The sequence below is a fragment of the Abramis brama genome (genome assembly GCF_963993115.1).
Source record: "Abramis brama genome assembly, chromosome: 19".
Taxonomy (NCBI): domain Eukaryota; kingdom Metazoa; phylum Chordata; class Actinopteri; order Cypriniformes; family Leuciscidae; genus Abramis; species Abramis brama.
Genome location: NC_139981.1, coordinates 29794372 through 29815911, shown reverse-complemented (window position 1 = coordinate 29815911; position 21540 = coordinate 29794372). Strand labels below are relative to the sequence as shown.

The 21540-nt window shown below is 37.2% G+C and overlaps 1 protein-coding gene across 1 annotated transcript; it reads right to left on the bottom strand.

Annotated features, from left to right (window-relative positions):
• Positions 1-1427: 1427 nt before the first annotated feature.
• LOC311069819 (protein NLRC3-like) lies at positions 1428-10898 on the bottom strand. Its single transcript, XM_084093288.1, has 7 exons — positions 10764-10898; positions 8680-8856; positions 5857-7713; positions 4772-4942; positions 4417-4578; positions 3392-3438; positions 1428-3309 (listed from the first exon to the last, which is right to left on the bottom strand). The coding sequence occupies exons 2-7, from the start codon at positions 8838-8840 to the stop codon at positions 2744-2746; spliced, it is 2964 nt and encodes a 987-aa protein (XP_083949414.1). The 5' UTR covers positions 8841-8856; positions 10764-10898; the 3' UTR covers positions 1428-2743.
• Between the last annotated feature and the right edge of the window lie 10642 nt (positions 10899-21540).

Below are 21540 nucleotides of genomic sequence, written 5' to 3'. Positions count from 1 at the left end.
CTGAAGACTGGAGTAATGATGCTGAACATTCAGCTTTGATCACAGGAATAAATTACAATTTAAAATATATTAAGATATAGAAAACAGTCATTTTAAATTGTCATAATATTTCACAATATTACTGTTTGTTTTTATCAAATAATGCAGCCTTGGTGAGCAGAAGATAGGCTACTTCTTTTAAAAACATTAAAAAATCTTACTGACCCCAAACTTTTGAACGGTAGTGTATATTTAGACACATTTTACAGTGTCTGCTTCAAGGGCCTGTTTCTATTTTTTCACGCTATTTCTCTGCACATTCCTTGCGTTTCTTCTCCATCTCGCTGACTATTTTGACAGATACACACTGACACTGCTGCATGCGCGCTCACTCACTCGTTTAAAGTTGTGATTGGCCCAGCCCAGTGTCAATCAAGAAAATAACCAATGGTCCGCTGATCTACGTGTTTCATGGACTGGTCTGTCAGAAGAAAAAAAAAAAAAACCCTAACGCTGACTTTTTCTGACCAATGCATTACACCGGCACAAACCCAGCACCACCAATTAAGCAAAACAAAACAAAACAAAACGAATGGGCCGCCGATGTACAAATTTTATGGGCCGTTAAAAAGAAAAAGAAAAAATAATAGGCCTAATAATAAAAATAATGTATGAGTATGAGATGTATCGGCCCAAAAAGCACGTCGGCCCACCGGGAAAGTGCGCGGTATGCCCGATGGCCAGTCCAGCCCTGGTTGATATAAATCAAAGAAAGAGCCAGAAGCCAGAAGACCCAGAGCAAAACATTACCGACATAAATACAACAAAAACAAATGACTAATTTCGCAGATTCAACCACTGTCTTGCATAGCCTACCTGTTAATGCGACAGTTTTCATGAACTGTCGTATACTGTGAGTGATGCTGCGGAGCGAGCGGGAAAACCTGAAGCGGATTAGCGGAATCAGCGGAATGCTTTGAGCGGAGCGGTGGGGATGGGGAAGAGGGGCACCTCAGTCGATGAGGGCAGAGGGGCAGTGGCTCTAGCCACCGGGCCACCCCCCTGTGCACGGCCCTGATATTGATTCTAAAATCATGCCTGCTGTAAATTTTACCTGCCATAAGATGGCACTGTTTTTGACACTCTTTATCCTTCGAATCTTTCCCCGAAACAATCAGAGGAAAGCTTCAAAGATTTAAGAGGCTTCATTTCTCCATCCCTACTCCATAGTTTTATGCCTTTTTGTAAATGTTTCAATTAAGCGAAGCTGCTTTAGAGGGCGTTTACTCATTTTGAGCCTGGTTTTAAAGATAAACTATCTCTAATGTCATTTTTTGTGTGTACAAAAAGCGGCAAAACCAAACTAGTGTAGGAAACTCTGAAGTGAAGACCAGGAGACTCGGTTTTATCCTCAGCAGAATTCTTTATTGAGAACACGAGCTGTCGGTAGCCGCAGTCATCAAGTCTGATAAAGGAAACTTTACATGGTATCTTATAGGCATTCAGTGGGCAGTCCTTAAACGTGCTGACAGTCCTTAAAAGTGTTTGATCTTACACAGCCTTAGAGGTGACCACTAAAACAAATCATTTAAAGACAATACAGGGAATTACCCCTGACTGTTTAAATATATTAGGCAGCTGACTTACATTACTTATCTTCTAACTTATAGAAAAGAAAAACACAAATGGTTAATTGTAATTACAGTGTCTATTAAAATGATATCCCCACACTAGCCAATCAGATTTCTTTTCACCCATCCCCTGCCCATGCACTCACATGCACACATTCGACTTTACAACACACAAATGCACATCTTTATTTATTCTCACTTTCTCTTGTTTTCACAATGTCATGAGTGTACACAGATTGATTAATAATCATTTGAAAAATTATGTAAAAAATAAAACCCCATTAATTAGCACCCTCTCATGGTACGCACAGTGCGTACAGTCGTAGAGTATAACAGTGTTGGTGAGATCTCATGTAGTAGGTGGGACAGCGATCGGTTCTAAGGGACAGGTTGTAGGAAGACTGGCACAGAGAACTTTGGAGACACCGTTATCCATGAGGGGAGAGAAGGAAAAGAAGAGTGGAAAGTGTACGGGTGGAGGTTAGCTGTGGGTGAGTGCTGTAACAGCTGTAACGGTGGAGGATGATAGAGTAGAGAGAATGATGTGAATAGTTTCCCAGTGTCTCAGGAGCTGATTTTGTTCTGGTAGTAAGAGACCTTGGCAACAGAAACACTAGAGGAGAAAGGGGACAGGAGAGATTGATACTTGCTCAGGTCAGTTTGGTCTTTTGTCTTGAGCTATTTCATCTCAGCAGCTCTGACTTTGGCTCTATTGTTGTGAAGAGCATCTGTGAACGAGGGGCTGGAAGGTGTTGCACATACTGGACTGGAGATGAGAGGATATATATTATCAAGGCAGAACAAGGTTTGATCTTGCAGGGTTTGTTTTCTTGTGAGGTTGAACGAGGCCAGAAGAGCTAGAAAATTGGTTGCTAAGAACAGTTTCCTGTGAGCGAGAAACTACATTTTCCTCCAGGTGGTGCTTAGAGACTCAAAAAGACAAAACTACTTTTAGTCGCATTCAAATGTCTTTATAGAAACACAAGAGAAGTCTATGGTGTGTCTCATTTTGACAAGTCAACATGTGTGTGTTTCTATATACACACACACACACCTAAATTATGATTAGAAAAGAGAAAGAGTTTACAGCAGTGTGAGATAATGCGAGTGTGTTTCTTTCACTCAACTGTGTCTTAGTTGTTTCTCACAGAAAGCTGTTTAATCTCACACAGAGACACTGAACTACCAGAATAAACCCCAAATCCAGCATAGAGGGGTTCAGTGAATGTGCTGTTAAAACTGTGTAAGTGCAAGAGTGTGTTTGTGTCAGAGACGCTGTAGAAGGATAGAGTGCCGGCCGACCAGTTCAGATACACTCCTACTCTGTTAGAATGACATGAAGGGACAGATATTACTGTGATCTTATCATTGTGTTTGACAGTGAAACCATCATAAGTTTCAGCACAGTTCAGACTCCAGGACTTTTCATTGTATCCAAACACACAGCCATTGGTCAATCCTTTCCTGTTGATTCCTTTATATGTCACCGATACATAAACCTCCCTCCCGCTCCATTCAGCCTCCCAGTAACAGCGTCCAGACAGACCCTCTCTACACAGAACCTGATTACACTTATCAAATCTCTCTGGATGATCAGGATACGACTGCTTCTCTTCCACATGTGTAACTTTCCTGTTCCTCTCAGACAGAGCGAGATGAGTGTTTACAGTGTTTAAATCCAGTGTGAGATCACATGCATCTGAAAACAAGGAGAGATTATAACATTTATAATACAAAACCCCCCAGCAATTAAGGTGTGTGTGTGTGTGTGTGTGTGTTACATTTCTGTTGTCCTGTTGTAATCCTGAACTGTCCTCCATGATCCACACTATAAAAAAAAACAGGAGAATGAAGATTTTAATCACTAAATACTCATGTTACATTTTATTAAAAATAAATATAAAATAAAAAATAAAATAAAAATGTGAATTTTTTAATTAAAAACGTGAAAACTAAAGATTTTGGTTTAAAATGAACATGTGAATGATGACTTTTAGCCACAGGCTTCACCTTTACATTCACTGATCATTTGTGTCTACATCCTTTCATTTCATTTGTGCAAGTGTTTTAATAAATAACTGATATTCATCTACTAACTGCAAAAAATTTCTTCCTGTTGAGCTGATCTACTTTATTCAGTATCATGAGGTCAAACATCATTTCTTTTGATTTAGAAAGTGATCTCTGAATCTGTATCTTGGATCTGTTTAGAATAGCAGCAACCTTTGAATTGATGTTTTAGGATCAGAGACTTGAGTCTATTTATCAGACTCTGTTATTATGGGTCACAAGCAGCTGTTGAGCTGAATCAAGATCTGTTTCAGTCACAGAGTTCAAGACACGTCCTTATTTTCCTGTGCAGTATGTATGTGTATATGTGTGCTGTATCCAATAATGAGTTTTCAGTGATGTTATAGACCTTTTGTAGCCCTGTCCCCTTTCAGCACTGCGCTCATTGTGTTCGGTCTTCTGGTTTGTATTTTCAGCATGAAGGTAAGATCTTACTGATTAATGAATGAAATGTTCATTTTAAAATCTTCCTGTTCTACTGACATTTGTTATGACATCTGCTTCAAACATTACAATGCTCATGATGACTTTAGTTAACTCTACAATAAGTAAATCCACTTCACCAGCTAATTACTCTTCGGCAGCGATGCCATAGAAATATACAGAGCTACTTCTAAAACGGAAGTTCAAAGACAAAATTTTAAAGATGTTTGCATGCTTGTTTCTCTGGCACACAAGATCTGTAGCACACACATGTCCAATCACAGGACGGGATGATTGGAAGAATTAAACATACTTGAGTTTATCCAGTCTATAGTTTGGATCAGAGAGCAGCTTGACCAATGATTGTCCCGGGTGATTGTAGCTCAGATCCAGCTCTCTCAGGTGTGAAGGGTTTGAACTCAGAGATGAAGCCAGAAAACAACAGCCTTCCTCTGTCACCATACAGCCAGATAATCTACAAACGCACACACACACACACACACACACACACACACACACACACACACACACACACACACACACACACACACACACACACACACACACACACACACACACACACCATCATCACATTTTCTGGCACTGGAGATCATCTAAAACTGATTCACACACAGGAGTGGTCAGATTCTTGTAAATGTTTTTCTTACCTCAGTATGTGAAGTTGACAATGTGGACTCTTCAGTCCATCAGAGAGCAGCTTCACTCCTGAATCCTGTAGGTCATTGTTACTTAGGTCCAGTTCTCTCAGTGAGTTTGATGATTGTAGAGATGAAGACAAACTTTCACAGCACTGATCAGTGAGATTACAGTCAGCAAGACTATAAACCAGAAATACAAATAGTTCAATAAAGAGGAGATGGTTGTTTAAAATATCTGTTTTCTGTTCAAATCTTTCCGCTGCATGAAAAGCACCCAAGGCCTGTAATTAGGGGTGTAACGATACCCTAATTTCACGATTCGTTACATATCACGATACTGAACCCACGATACGATATTATTGCGATACTCCAAGACATATAATAAAAGGTTAAGAAAAAATGTACTGTTGATTAAATGCTTAAATTTGATATAACATTGTGGGTGCAAATGAATAGGCTTGGACAATGGTGACACCAGAATAAATATATTCATGATTCTGAACCTGAAAATACAGAATTATTTTAGACGAATATGCTTGCACTCTGTCACTGGCTAGATATATTTAAAATAATGTAGGCCACTTTTTACTGGTAGCATTATCAGGACCCACTAATATTCCCCCATTATTATAAATTATATTCAACATAATATATTGTAGTTTAATGTAGTACTGACTCTGAAAACTTAAATTTTTTCTCACAGGGTAATTTTTATTTTGGGTGAACTATCCACAATACATATTGTCATGTGATTTGACAGAGGAATTGTACTGTATTATTACAAAACAGACACATTCAGTTTAATCTCCAATCACATTTACATTTACATTTAGTCATTTAGCAGACGCTTTTATCCAAAGCGACTTACAAAGTAGGACTAGATTAAGCGAGTCATCATGAAGAGGCAAAAAACAAAAAGCAGCGCAAGAAGTGCTCAAGATACAAAGTTCAGGCATTAATCAGAGTAGCATAAGCCCGATAAGTGAGGTTTAGAGGGAAAGGGGAGTTTTTTTTTTTATTTTATTTTTTTTATGTGGTTAAGTGCTCACGGAAGAGATGGGTTTTCAGATGTTTTTTGATAAATTAATACTCACAGAGCTTTTCTGAAGTTCAGCACAGCTGGTATCAGTCTCCTTCTACCCTCATCTGATGTGTTGTATTTCTTCAGATCAAACTCATCCAGCACCTGCTCTGATATCTGAAGCATGTAGGCTAATGTGGAGCAGTGAGACGGAGAGAGTCGATTCACTGAGTGATTTTCTGACTTCAGAAACTGCTGAATCTCTCTGTACAGAGACTGATCCTTCATTTCCAGCAGACAGAGGAACATATTGATGCTTCTGTCCGCTGAGAGACAATCATCATCCTTAATTTTGTTATTAATGTAATGTGTGATTTTCATGATGGTCTCCGATTTGTTCACTGTGTGTGTCAGAAGATCCTCTAAGAGTCTCTGATTGGACTCCAATGAGATGCCCAGCAGGAATCGCAGGAAAATATCCAGGTGTCCATTTTCACTCTGTAAGGATTCAGAAACTGCTGCTTTTAATAACTCATACAAAGAGTTTATCCGACTGTAGCGCTGATATCTTTTCTTCAGAAACGACTGCAGTGATTTCTTATTCTTGGAAAAATGGCAGTAAAACAGATATAAAGCAGCTAGAAACTCCTGAAAGCTCAGATGAATGAAGCAGTAGACTTTCCTCTGATGAATCACAGATTCCTCCTTAAAGATCTCAGTGCAAATCCCAGAATACACTGATGCGTCAGTGACATCTATGCCACTCTCAATCAGGTCCTCCTCATAGAATATCACATTGCCCTTCATCAGCTGTTTGAACGCCAGTTCAGCAAGTTTCATAATCATGTCTCTATTGGACTTCAGGAGCTTCTCTGGATTTCTCTCATCGTACTTCTGATTCCTCATGTTGATCTGAGTCAGCAGAAAGTGGATGTACATTTCAGTCAGAGTTTGAGGGATTTCTGCACTGTCATCTTGTTTCAGGAGGTTTTGAAGCACAGTGGTAGAGATCCAGCAGAAGACGGGTATGTGACACATGATGTGGAGGCTTCTTGACCTTCTAATATGTGAGATGATTCTGCTGGCTTGATGCTCGTCACTGATTCTCTTCCTGAAATATTCCTCTTTCTGAGGGTCATTGAATCCCTGAATTTCTGTCAGAAGGTTGATGTATTTTGAGGGGATCTGATTGGCTGCTGCTGGTCTGGAGGTGATCCAGATGAGAGCAGAGGGAAGCAGCTCTCCTCTGATGAGGTTTGACATCAACACACCCACTGATGAAGACTCATTCACATCACAAACTTTCTCATCATCTGTGAACATCAGTGTCATGCTGTGTTCATCCAGACCATCAAAGATAAACACAACTTTACACTCCTCATAAATCTTTGAGTCTAGATCTTGAAGTTCAGGATGAAAGTCCTGCAGAAGTCTGTGAAGACTGTACTGGTGATCTTTAATTAAGTTCAGCTCTCGAAATGGAAGCACAAACATGAAATCTACATCTTGATTGGCTTTTCCCTCAGTCCAGTCCAGAATGAACTTCTGCACAGAGATAGTTTTTCCAATTCCAGCGATGCCTTTAGTAAGAACAGTCTTGATTGTGTCTTTCTCCCAACATCCTGGTTGATGTAAGGGGTTAAAGATGTCATTGAAGAAGATTGCAGTGCCTTGTGTTCTAGCTTTTTTCTCCATCTGTAAAACCTCATGTTCTTCATTCACCCCTTCACTCTCTCCCTCTATGATGTAGAGCTGTGTGTAGATCCTGTTCAGGAGGGTTTGATTCTCTTGTAGTTTTGTTCCCTCAAATAATCTCTCATACTTGTTCTTCATGCTGGCTTTGTGTCGTTCTTTGACTCTCTGCCTGATGAAGGCCTGACAGTCAGAGTCAGTGCAGGTCACTGATCTGATCACATCATCTCTCATTACTCTTCAGAAACAGAGAGATCAAATGAGACAAAAACTGACTGTAAAAAAAAACATCAAGATCTATAAAAGCATTTACATATGTTTTCAGCACACCAAACTCTAAGATACAATTAGATCCTACCATGGGCGTTGGAAGAAAAAAAAAGTGGGTGGGTCCTCCCCCAGAAAAAATGTTACTGGAGTAAATACCATTTCATGTATTCTGGTGCCTTTTAATTAAAACAAGTAAACTAAACTCCACTTCACGTTGGGCGGTTCTTTGCCTCCACGTCGTGCATTAAATGCACAGCTATCCGTGGATTATCCCGCTAATACCATGGTCATTTGCCAGCAATGACAACTTGTTATTGATGTTTGCGACGCAGTATTTGACTGAAGGGTACAACGGGCGGTTACTTTCGTCAGTTGCGGCTCGTTGAGAAATATAATGTAGCGATTCAGCGGAAATGGAGTTTAGGGAATTCCTCAAGTGGAATGGATTTGACTGACGGCGAACAGACAAATGCGAAATAGAGAAATTTGAAATAGAGGCGGTAAAAGTAAGTGGGTCCAATATCATTGGTCTTAAAAAGTGGGTGGGTCTTGTCCCACCCATATACAATGGTTCCGACGCCCATGGATCCTACACTCATACACACAGGGTTTTAACACCCACCAACCCACATAATATGGGTGAAAATCCACAGTGGCAGGTAACGCATATCAACACACTAGCCAATTAGGTGGGTTATGATTCTATCACTTTTTCCATGGCATTGCTTTCAGAACCCTTCCCTAAAAGGAGCCTGAAACATTAGCAAAACAAAGCATAAGGGCCGCACACAGAGAGTCTTTAAAATTCGAACACATTTGTTTTCTTTGGCCGTACTCACTAATTGAAGATTCACAATTTTTTAAATTCAAAATTTAAGATCTTGATGTCCTCTTGAAATGTCTCACTCAAGCAGTGAAATCACATTGTACTCACTCAGGGCCAGAGGTCACTGCTACATTACTGAGTTTAGGGGGAGAGTCCATGGAAACGTCACTCTTCATAGACACACAGCTGAGTTCTGGAGATGCTGCTCTGTGTGTGTGAACATCTTCCTCCTCCTCCTCCTCCTCCTCCCTCTTCTCATAGAGACTCATTTTACAGGCAGTACTACTGAAACAGAGAATTGAAATGTACAACAATTTACAACATTATAGATACAATACTAAACATTCAATAAAAATATGTATGCCTTCAGTATGCTTTACCAGTTTCAACATGATCGTGAATTCTTCTCTAATCTACAGAATACTAAAATTATTAACAGAAACTATCATTCATTTACTGAATCTCACTGTTCAAAGGTTTAAGAAACTGCTAATCAAGGAATCCTGAGTGTATGATTCTATTTATGACTACACAAATAAAAAAGCCAGCAGTCAAAAAACTAACTACAGAGAATAAAACATCAAAACAGACTGACATTGCAGTAGATGGTGAAGGATATTTACTCATGCAATTGAATATTAAAGGGGTCATGAACTGAGAAATCAAATTTTGACATATAAGAGGTCATCATACTATAAAAACATCCTGTAAGCTTCAGAACTGAAAACTTCATTGTCAGTCCAAAAATAGCTTTTACTGTTACCAAGCCGTTTTGGAATGTGCCAATTTATGACATCATAGATAGGTGAAAGATAGCCTCTGCAGAAGAAGAGTACAACGTCTACTCTGCAACGTCTACTTCATCGTTGCAACTTTGGCCCTTAATTATATATAGAAAGTGATCAAAGAACGCTCCCTTTACAATCTCTGGAGAAGCTGTCAATCAAACAGTGCAAGTTTATCTGTGACTGAGTTCTGGATTCTTATTTACATTGTGTTTGCACTGTTAGTTATGATGAAAGCATTCATTAGTGTGCAGAAATCGAGTTGCATGAGGAGATCACAGCATTCATGCACTCAACAGGCCCTATCATACACCTGGTGCACTGCAGCGCCAGGCGCGGCGCAATTGTTTTTGCTAGTTTTAGCCCAACGCAGTTATCATTTTCACGTCCTGTGCCACATTGTTTAAATAGCAAATTAATTTGCGCCCATTTGTGCGACCATAGGCGTCTGATCTGAAAATGAGGTGTGTTCAGGTGTATTGTTGGCATGTTGCTATTTTGAGGCAACTGAAATAGACTGCGCCATTGACCATCTGAAACCTGGTCTAAAGTCAATGGCGCAGTATTTTTTTTGTTATTTAAAGAGCTCATTAGTAATGTGCACCTACAACGCGCGTACATTCTGCTTATTATACACATAAGGAAGACAGTAAGCAGCAGCACACAAACTAGCCAAATATTAAAAATAAAAGGATTACAATGTAAAAGATTAATATGGTGTACATACAGATATGGTGGAATCCGGCTTGTCCCGTAGATGGTTTGCTTGCGCTTTAACCTCACGCACAAGCAGATCCATTTGCTCTCTGGAGACATGCTCCGCCATGTAAATTGTGAATCCGCCATGCCGCGAGCGCAACTGGCTTTTAAAGGTATTGGGAAATTACACTCTGATTGTTTTTTTTGCATGTTACGCCCAAAACACAGCCATTACTCATTAAGAGAATAGGGACAACCCTTTTAGACCATGCACCGGACACGCTGACCATTTTTCCCATAGTTAAACTAGCAAAAGTGGATTCGGACACACCCTAAGTGCTCTTGCGCCGTATGCTTTAGACCATGTGCTTAGATCGTTAAAGTAGGGCCCAACATGTCTGTGATCGGCTACAATGCTCATCCACTGCAACCTTTCATGCCACGATCTGAATATAATGCTATAGATCTAAATATAATGCTATTATCAACACTTTTCATGATTAGTAAACCTTGAGAGGGGGGAGGGGGGAGGGGGGAGGGAGAGGGGGGGGGGGGGAATCATACTACCATTGTAAAAATCATGTAAAAATCATACTACCATTATAAGTGCACCCCAGGAAACATTATGGAACCATAAAACAATGCAGTTCATTTCCCCTTTAAATAATGCATGAGAATGAATCCAGAAATGAATTGGTTCAAACCTACCTCTGTCTCAACAATGAAGAACATCAGACACAAACTTCATTCAGTTCATAAGTCCATTCAGTCTCTGGACAGCAAGATTAAACTGATCTGATGTTCTCAAACTGATTCACATTATTCACATTTTCTCTCCTATTGTTGTTCACAATCCTCCTGTAACAAAATGGAGTCTGTTGAAATAGTTTCACTTTCGACAGTGTCACATGACCAGTGAGTAAGGGTGTAACAATATCATGTCACAATATATCGCAATACAAAAATGCATCAATATGTATCGTGGATAGTGACAACATTTATTGTGTATAGTTCACCCCCAAAAAATTTGCTGTGTGAGAAAAAAAATTCACGTTTTCAGAGTTTTAGTGTCAGTACTACATTAAACTACTGTAAATAAGGGTGCCAGAGGACTGATGCGGAGCCGGTGGGAAAGCAGAGCCCAGTGGAGCCGAATGGGTGGAGGGTGTCGACCAGAAGTCCATGGTGCAGGCAGAGCCACAACTGACCAAGGCGGAGCTGTAAGGACGATGGCCCCAGGTGGAGCCGAGGGAGGGAGGAGCCGAGGTGGAACCCAAGGAAGATCCACAAAGAGTGTGAATGCACTGAGGAATAGCCAAGGGTATAAACCGTACGGGGATAAATGAAGTCTGTCACTAGTAGTGTTTACTCTTCAATACTTTGCCCATGCTTTTATTAAGGTCATTGTGCTGAAACGAAGTAGATATTCTACTAGAATAAGGTGAGTAATAGCCCCTTTCGCATAACGAGACAGTAATGTTTGGTGAAACTGCCGTCTTCCACTGTTAATATTTAAAATTTCAGGAAGCAATAGCTAGAATGACATGTTATATATTTTTATATTTATAACAATACTTATCTAGACTTTCATAATTATTTTTTGATTGCAATACGTTAGGAAAGAGCTTTGCCGCTAGTACAATTATGCTGTAGTGAAGTTGCTGGCTGAGATTCTACCGTAAATACGTAAGCAGCGTTTGTGCATAGAGTCTATTGTCATATATTAAGGACTTAGATAAGATACTTTATGATTTTATATGGAGAGAAAAAAAGGCCACAATTTTAAAAAAAGGAGGTAATATGTAACACCAAAGAGCAAGGAGTAGTTGAGGTCTTAGATTATAGTACACTTAATGACACCTTCAAAATTAAATGGTGGATTGAGTTTTTGAAGAATAGAGAAAGTCTTTGAAACTTATTTCCTAATGATATATTTAATACTCTTGGAGGCATAGACTTTTTGTTGAAATGCATTTTTTCTGTTCTGAACAAAATTCCTGTTAAATTGGCCAGTTTTCACAGACAAGCCCTGCTAGCATGGAAATTGGTGTATAAGCAATATAAAACAAATCACTATTCTATGAAGAGGATTAATGAAGGGATTATATTAGTAAGACAATTTGTTAATTCCAATGGATATTTGTTATCATATTAAAATTTCAATTACCAGTTAAACCAAGAGAGTTTGCTATTGTTCTTGATGTGATTCCAAAGAGTGTGATGTTACTCTTAAAGTCAACATGGATGATCTTTGTGGTAACATTTTCATTGATAATGTTATTGTTTTAAAACAAAAATGTAGCAATAAGGATATAAGAAATGCTCTTTGTTCTGTCTTTTCCTGCAGCAAGATTCTTTTGGTCTTTTTTATTTGGTAATATGTCTTGGGTCAAAGCATGGAAATTGTGTTAATAACAAAATTAAGGAAGTGTCTTACAAAATACTTCACAGATTTAATCTTGCTAATCATGTTTTGGAAAGATTTAAGCTTAATATTTCATATACCTGTGAATTTTGTGCACTATAAATAATAAACAATTTTGCATCTGTTTTTTTCACTGTATCTACTCAATTATTTTGGAAAGATTTAGAAACCTTTATTAGTAGAAAACTGAAGTGTTTGATATACATTTTTGTATTTGATGTGCTTTTTTATACTTTTTATTAAATTTTTGAATATAAAGAGCATAGAGTAATAGAGCAATATAAATATGCAGTTATTTATTTTACATAAAAAGAAGTGGGCTCAATGCAAACCAAATTTTTCACAATTTAAAAATGACTTTAAATTATCTGTAAATCTTTTGGAACAAACAAATAAGCGCTGAAAACATGTAATGCTTTGAAAGCTCTGGATTTTTTGTTTTTCTGTTTTAATTGGTTTATTTATTTCATTTCATTTCATGGCAGCTAATGTTAATGTGATAATGTGAATATGTAATACCTCTTGTTCTCATGGCATTGAATGAAATTTTTTTTTTTTTTTGCCATATTATCACATAAGTGCCACAATGCCAAAAAGAGTCCTAAACAGTGATCTGGACATGTTTTAATGGGATTCACCCTACAATGAGTTTTAAAATTGCATTAAGTTGCATCTACATATCAATTTGTCTTCTAATTTTTAAACACTAGATGGCACTGTTGCAATTGACAGTGACTAAAGTTAGCCAAAACAACGCCAAACCTGCAGTGGTCCATTTTACAGCAGATCAGTTCAGTTTATTAACTGTCAGAGACTCAAGAGTTGAAACCTATCTTGCTTAATACTGTGCTACTAAAATTGCAGCTATTTTAGAAAGGTGCAAAACTATTTTCTACAGGGGATCTAAATTCCAACTTTATGCTGAATCAACTGTTCAGTCTTTTCCTTCAAAATCATTTTCATTAGTTGTGTTTGATAAGACGTGTGTTTATTACTATTGTATTGCCCCTACAAAAAAATTGTAAAAAGATTATGAGCAACCCCTAACATCCAGCATCAGTGCAGTGATTTTTGCACAAGCAATTACTCCTCACTTCAGATAAACAATCCATTTATATTGCTAATACAGACCAGTTCTGTTTTGCAGCAATCTATTTAATGTCAATTAAAGCAGTTAGCCTACCGATTTTATATTTATAAAAAAGACTAAACTTCGCAAAGATAGCCTATATGGCCTTATATTAGACCATTTATGCTTTAAAAATTATTTTTTTTCTCCTATCCTTCAGTACTATATTAGAAAACCAGTATGTGAAATCAGGAGTACATATACTGTATCTTTTCATTCTCTACCCCTAAAAGAAAACACACTAAAACTATAATACACTAAGTTTTTGACATTAAGATTTAATGTTGTTTAAACACGTGCCAAATATGCAAACCACTGATGTAGAAAGCATTAAACAAATACATTTTCATTTTCATTTGTCTCAGCCTTTTAGGATTGAGGCACACAACTCGACAAAGCAAATAACTGGACAAATTTAAAGGGAAAATAAATCTTATAAACAGATTTTTAAAAATTTCTGGTCCCATGACCTCTGATTGGTCAACATACCTTTCAATCCGAGATGTGTGATAGCAAACTTTTTAAAATTCGATAAGATACCGATACTTTTTGTTACAATTTTAACGATACCGGTAGGCTACTGATTATTTCTTTAATGGGTATATGATTTGACATTCACACATGATAATGCATTTTATGTATCACTCTCCACAACGTCAGACACATAACGGTAATTAACATGATTAGCCTTTTGCTTGACTATGTTATCAAACCGCTAATAATGTGTTGCTAATGTTACACAAACTATGTTCCCGTTCGCCATCTCAGAGTCAGACAGCTGCCTTCTAACAATCATCAGAAACGCTTTGAACAACTCAGAATGTCAATGGAGAAAGGCATATAATTCATAATAACATCGTAATATAAGTAAGGGATAATGTAGAGCGAGGCGGTTGTTATAGCGAATACAACCCCTTCAGGCTGATCAGGACCCCGATGCGAAGCGGAGCTTGAATCAGCCTGAAGGGGTTGTATTCGCTATAACAACTGCCTTGCTCTACATTATCCCGCTTATTACATGGCTACCTACCAAATAAATCAATAATTTGACACAAAATATTGATTTAAAAAGGAGTTTATTGATTTAAAAACGATTGTATTGCTTCCGCTAAAGAAAATAGTCCGTTCCGTCTCTACGGTTAGAATCCTGCGTCCATAGCAACGCTCTGTTTTTCATGGTAACGGTGTGTTATCCTTAGCAGCGGTCTGTTATCAAGAAATAACACACCGCATTCTACATTAGAATTCAGCCAAGCCATGTAATAAATTGCTATATTGCTATATATACCAGATTTTTCATATCAGCAGAAAAATATACCAGAATAACCTGGCTTCTCTTGAGACTCTCCTGCTTCGCAGCAGTTAATGATATGCTAAAGCCCTCCTCGTGACGTGATTGGTTACAAGGTAGTTTGTGACGTCAGAAACACCAGCGATTTCAAACCGCGTTCTTGAGACTATCTTTGGTTCACTGCAGTTTTAAAGAGAAAATACCCAGCAATGGTGTTGACTTATGAATTTGCACATGGTTTGTCTTAAAGGTGCATTGTGAAATATTTAGGAGGATCTGTAGACAGAAATGCAATATAATATACATAACTATGTTTTCAGTGGTGTATAAACACCTTACATAATGAACCGTTATGTTTTTATTACCTTAGAATGAGCAATTTCTATCTACATACACCGCGGGTCCCCTTACATTGAAATAGCCATTTTGCGCCAACAGCCTAATCCTACAGTGTCCCTAAACGGACAAACTACAGAGTGCGTTTCATCACTATGTTGTTCTTCGTGCAAAGAAGCTAGCAAAAGTCAGCGAATAAAACACTGACACAATGATAAACAAGCAACAATAATATTGGCAATAACATATTGTTTTACTGAATAATAAAGTAAACATAATTTCTTAATTTATCTTTGTAAAGAGACCTCATTGCTTAACTGGCTACTCTCTGCTGTCTCCGACGGCAACGTATTTTCCTGTCGGCCACGTAACTTTTATTGGTTGCAATTCGCAACCTCACCACTAGATGCAGCTAAAAATCACACACTGCACCTTTAAAGCACATTAAAAACACCACACAGGCATATTAACAACATTAAAAACTTGATTTTCACCACAGGGGGACTGTAATAATAAAATAGCCTAATTTATTATAACATAAATATGAATAAAATACCATGTATTATTGTTTCATATCAGTTTAATGCAGAAGTGAGTGTCACAGAAAGTCACATTTTGTATTAATATCATTTTAATATCAATATTTTTTTTTAAAAGTATTGATACCTTTAAGTAACTTGTGAGCCTCGAAACATTGATACTGCAGTATAGATATGCCCATCCTTAATAATAACAGCTATGGTGGGAAACACCTGTTGTTCACCATTTATGCTGAAGGCCCACTGAAGTGCCTTGTGTTGACGACGTAGGCTGCATCTGAAATTTAAACAACTGACTTGTTGCCTCACTGCTTTATCTGGCAATGACTCTGCAGGCTGCGTTTGCGCATGAAAGTACCTCACGAAACTGATTTCAGACAGACTTCTGAGACAGCGTAACGGTTTATGATATACAGCAAAATGTGAGCTTTGGTGAAAACCAAGCAAATATTTACTAGTAGTCATTTCTCGCTTAAAAATAATTCTGTGGCTTAGTAAATATCACAGTAATATTTAACTTTATTAAAGCTGCAGTCCGCAGTTTTTCCTCTTTGTCGCCATCTCTGTTCGAAATCTGCAATTGCAGTTATTCGCGGAATTATCAATTTTACGTGCGTTGTGCCTCGGCATGGCACAGCGTGGATGAATCCAGTGTTTTTAGGAGAATGTGTGGCTGTCAATCACCGCGCTGGTGGTGTGGATATGTCATTCGCAATCACAGATTCTACTTTTTGGAAGTATGACCAACATAAGAATTTTTACCGGAAAATGTCGTCTGAACAAGTAACATCCACTTTTGTTCTGACCAACTAATGTTAAGGGAAAAAAAGCATTGCAGTAAATTGCGCTGATTAAATCTAACGCTCGCTTATCATATCATGTCAAACCGTGCAAATTATACTTTGTTCCCAAATTGTTAATGTTAACAACATCAGCATTGCGTGACTACATTTAATGCCCTTCCGATATTTATCCTTGTATTCACATGGCCCGGTTGCAGTCTCTTTTTTTCTCCAAAGTCTTTCGCATTTTACACCGGGTGAATGTCCAGTTGTCACTGGTGATTGTCGTTTGAACCTTTCTGGATCCGCCATCAAATTGATAAGTTTAATTATATGAAGTGCTGTGAGCAGTGGCGGTTCTAGGATTTTTCTGTAACAGGGGCCATTAAGGGGCCACTTGTTACATTCAGGGGCCAAATACAGGGTACATTCAAGCACACAAAATCATTTATTCAGTACGGTGCAAATACATTTCGGCAGTCATTCCTTTTTCAAACGCTCTAATAAAAAATTATGAGCCAGTAACGTTCGTAATGATTTTTTTTCATTTATTTATACTGTGCATAAAGGACACAATGCACTTCTTTTTGATTTCCACCTTTCAAGTTTCATAATCATGTCGTCGCTTATAAAAAGTAAATTATTTTTAATTGTTTGGGGGTGGAATTGCATCTGTGAAAATCATCTCTTCTCGTCGACGATTGATGGGTGGGAATCTCTAGGCACCTCACGATTCGATTCGATTACGATTACGATTCAGAGGGAAGCGATTATAGATTATTAACGATTTTTTTTTTTTTTACTACTTGCTACTTTAAAAGCCAAGTATTCATGATGACCCATAACGAACTTACTTCCAATACTTCCTACAGTACCAGTCAAAAGTTTGGAAACATTACTATTTTTAATGTTTTTGAAAGAAGTCTCTTATGCTCATCAAGCCTGCAACAAAAAAAAAAAAAAACAGTAATATTATGAAATATTATTACAATTTAAAATAATGGTTCTCTTTTTTAATATATTTTAAAATGTAATTTATTTTTGTGATGCAAAGCTGAATTTTCATCAGCAAGTACTCCAGTCTTTGGTGTCTTATGATCCTTCAGAAATCATTCTAATATGATGATTTGATACTCAGTTATTATCAGTGATGGAAACAGTTGTGCTGTTTAATATATTTTTTTGGAATACTTTTTTCAGGATTCATTGATGAGTAAAACGTTAACAGCATTTATTCATAAAAACAGCATTTATTCAAAATAAAAACATTTCTAACAATATAAATCGTTACCATCACCTTTTATCAATTTAACGCATCCTTGTTGAATTAAAGTACTAATTTCTTTAAAAAAAAATAGTTATTGTTCCCAAACTTTTGAACGGTAGTGTATATTGTTACAAAAGATTTCTATTCTAAATAAATACAGTTCTTTTTAACTTTTTATTCATCAAATAATCCTGAAAAAAGTATCTCAGGTTATAAAAAAAATATTAAGCAGCACAACTGTTTCCAACATTGATCATAAATCATCATATTAGAATGATTTCTGAAGGATCATAAGACACCAAAGACTGGAGTACTTGCTGATGAAAATTCAGCTTTGCATCACAAAAATAAATTACATTTTAAAGTATATTAAAAAAGAGAACCATTATTTTAAATTGTAATAATATTTCATAATATTACTGGGGTTTTTTTTTTTTTTTTTTTTTAACTGCAGGCTTGATGAGCATAAGAGACTTCTTTCAAAAACATTAAAAATAGTAAAGTTTCCAAACTTTTGACTGGTACTGTATATACATTTTATTAATAAAACAAATGGAAGTGATTTGGCAAGTCAACTGTAAGGTTACATTTGCCAGCATATGTCCCAACCAAAGAACTAACAGGAAAATAAAGGTGTGCCTGTACTAGCAGCATACTTGTAAATTAATACACACTTCAGCATATTCTGAATCTCTAGCATTTAATAATAGACTTCTAACCAACATCCTCCTGTTAGTTCCAATGAGGAATATAATCCTTCAGACAAAAAAAAAACATTTTGCTGTAGCAAATTCACAAACCGTTTTCGTTCAAAAATATAGAATTATGTAGGCTACCAGCAGCTCTCATATAATGCTTGTGGACTTACGCATTTTCTGAATATACAAAGCCGCTCTTTAATATACACAACTAAATAATAAAGAGTTATGACTTGAAATGTTTGCTGTATACCACAATCAAAAACAGCTTATACAGTGAATGAACATCTGCAGAGAGCACAGTCAAAATGTAACTTTGTGTGACTGGCATTGCACTGATACACACTGTGAGTGTTGAGGGCAGTAACGTGTGTATAACAGATCGGTTTACAGCATATTGAGGTGAAAACTAAACAATACAGAAAGCAGCTCTCATACAAAAAATACTAAATAGGTCACAATGAAATTGCCAGTTTTACATACGTTAGCTTTTAATGAAGAGGGTGCCGTTCGGATTTGGCGCTCAGCCATCATGCGTCTGTTATGTGCGCGCCACAGACTGTCCGCGCACTGCACGTCCGCATTAGAGTTCCGCCTTTTGCATTCCGTCAATATTACGTTATTAGGGAAAAATATATATATTTTTTTTTAGAAATCGATTTTTGACATTTGTGAATCGATTCAGAATCGTCCACGTCCGCATCGCGATGCATCTAAAAATCGATTTTTCCCACCTCCCCTAGGAACGGGGGCCAATCAGGGGCCAATCAGATTTTAGCAGGGGCCAGGGCCCCTGTGGCCCCGCCTCTAGAACCGCCCCTGGCTGTGAGAAAAGGCTATAAATCTCCACCTCCAGCATCCTCACACTCATAGCCTACTAGCCGAGACTCCTTTATGTGTACAGATGTGACGGAATGATGCAAAGACATGCTCGAATTTCCCGCGGAAATCCACCAGTACCACTGGAATTAATTACATTATTACAAGCTTGCCATTTTGAGCTAAGGCAAGCAGATAGTTTTGAACACTGGCTGGTTATGTACTTGCTCAAAAATTTATTCTGGATAATTTTTAACGCAAAAAAGCTACGGACTGCGGCTTTAACTTTAAAATCTCTGAATATCATTTACTTGATTGTTTGAGTTAAACATACTGAAATAATTGACTAAAAATCCAACAGTTAATTTTATCTAAAATTTACAGTTATATTTAAGTTTTTTTCACTAAAAGAATTTAGTATTTGACTAACCAATTATTTATTTATAATACACTTAATATATGTGTGAAATTTCTATCAAAACATTTGAGAATGGATAGTTAAACTAATCTGTTTCAAGAACCACAAATATTACTTAATTCAAATCAATATTATTCATATATTTAACACACTCTTAAGAAATGAAGTAAGTTTACTCAATTAAAACAATGCACCCCTCCCCCGCCCTCTGACATGACACAACTCAAGGCTTGAGTGAGCGCACGCTGTTTGAACTCTTTCCAGTCTCCAGAACAACAGTTCTCTCTTCTCAGTGTTGCAGAATTGGTGCATTTCCTCTGTGAAATTCAGGTGTGTGTATGTTTTATTTGATCTATTATTTTATAAAATCATTACTGTGCTTTAAATCATTTTATTTAATGCAAAACAACATACTGGGACACAATGTGAGTCACCTTTCGCTGATTGAAATGCCTGATAGCTTGCATAAAACACAACTTTATTCCAAAAGATAATGAATATAACTAATTTGGAAGATAAAATGTTCTCAGAACTGTGCACTGTTTGTTTATTGGCAGGTTATGGAGTTGCAGCATCTTTCGGCAATGAGTGAAATGCAGGACGGCGGTCTGAAGTACGAAGTTCACCCGCAGAGCGCAAGTCCGTCTCCGGCACGAGAACCAGCGCTGATCCAGTGGATACTGGATAACAGACTGGTTGATTACACTTGAATTAGGCTACCTGAATGTTTAAATGTTTCATTTTTACTTCTAAAATGTTTGTTAAATGAGTTTAAATGTAGGCAATATTGTATACATGTTAAAACAGTGTAAAATATACTGTGTTGATGTAAAGTTACTCATCAACAATAAAGGCCAATGTTATGTATACCGGTGGTTGTATGGAATACTATTTTACAAAGGTTTAGAGAAAATAAATAAGTGAATATTACTCATAAATAAAAACAGTTAATATTACTCATAAATATTTGTTTTTTTAAAATGTTTTTCCCCGATTATTTCTACTCAATTTTATTTGTTAATGTACCAGATGCAGTTACTCAGATCTACTTAATTTTTTTACTTACATTTACTCAGTTCATACAGTGTATTGTGATTTCACTGCTTTAAAATTTAATCAATATTTTTAAGTGTAAAAATGTTTCACCAAAAAAATTGAGTAAATCAAAGTAAAACTTTTTAGAGTGTAGAAATGACATTAGAAGTGGAAAACGTTGGTCAAAAACATACATTTACACACAAACTGACACACAAACTTTTAGACACCATCTTTCTTTTTCTAGCTCAACTGTCACCGAATGGAAAGCACAGGATTGTGGGATATAATTGATACTTTGCAGTCACGTGAGAGCGTTAGAGCATCCAATCGCACAACAACTATCTGACATGTCGTGTACACCTCAAAACACCAACTTTTGTATATTAAAACTGGCAACGTCCTGGCAAGATCCTTGATTAGTTTACTGGTTTTCGTTGCTAGAGAATGACGTTCTTGCCAGCCAGCCAGTACAACTGACGTCACGTGCAAAGTATCAATAGGCAGTGAAGGATACATCAATGCTGCCTTCAAAAATCCATCAGAAGAAGGTCTCTCAGGAGACAGGAGGTGAAGCTAACATGAAGTCCTCCAAAGGCAGCATTTATAAGTTTTCGGATGCAGCCATAATTTCCACTGAAACAGGAAGACAGGGCGGGACATATGGAACAGCTCCTCCCTTTTTTAAAATAGCCAATAGCATTTCATTTATATCACAGCTTTGATAAAGCTGCAGGTTCCTCCTA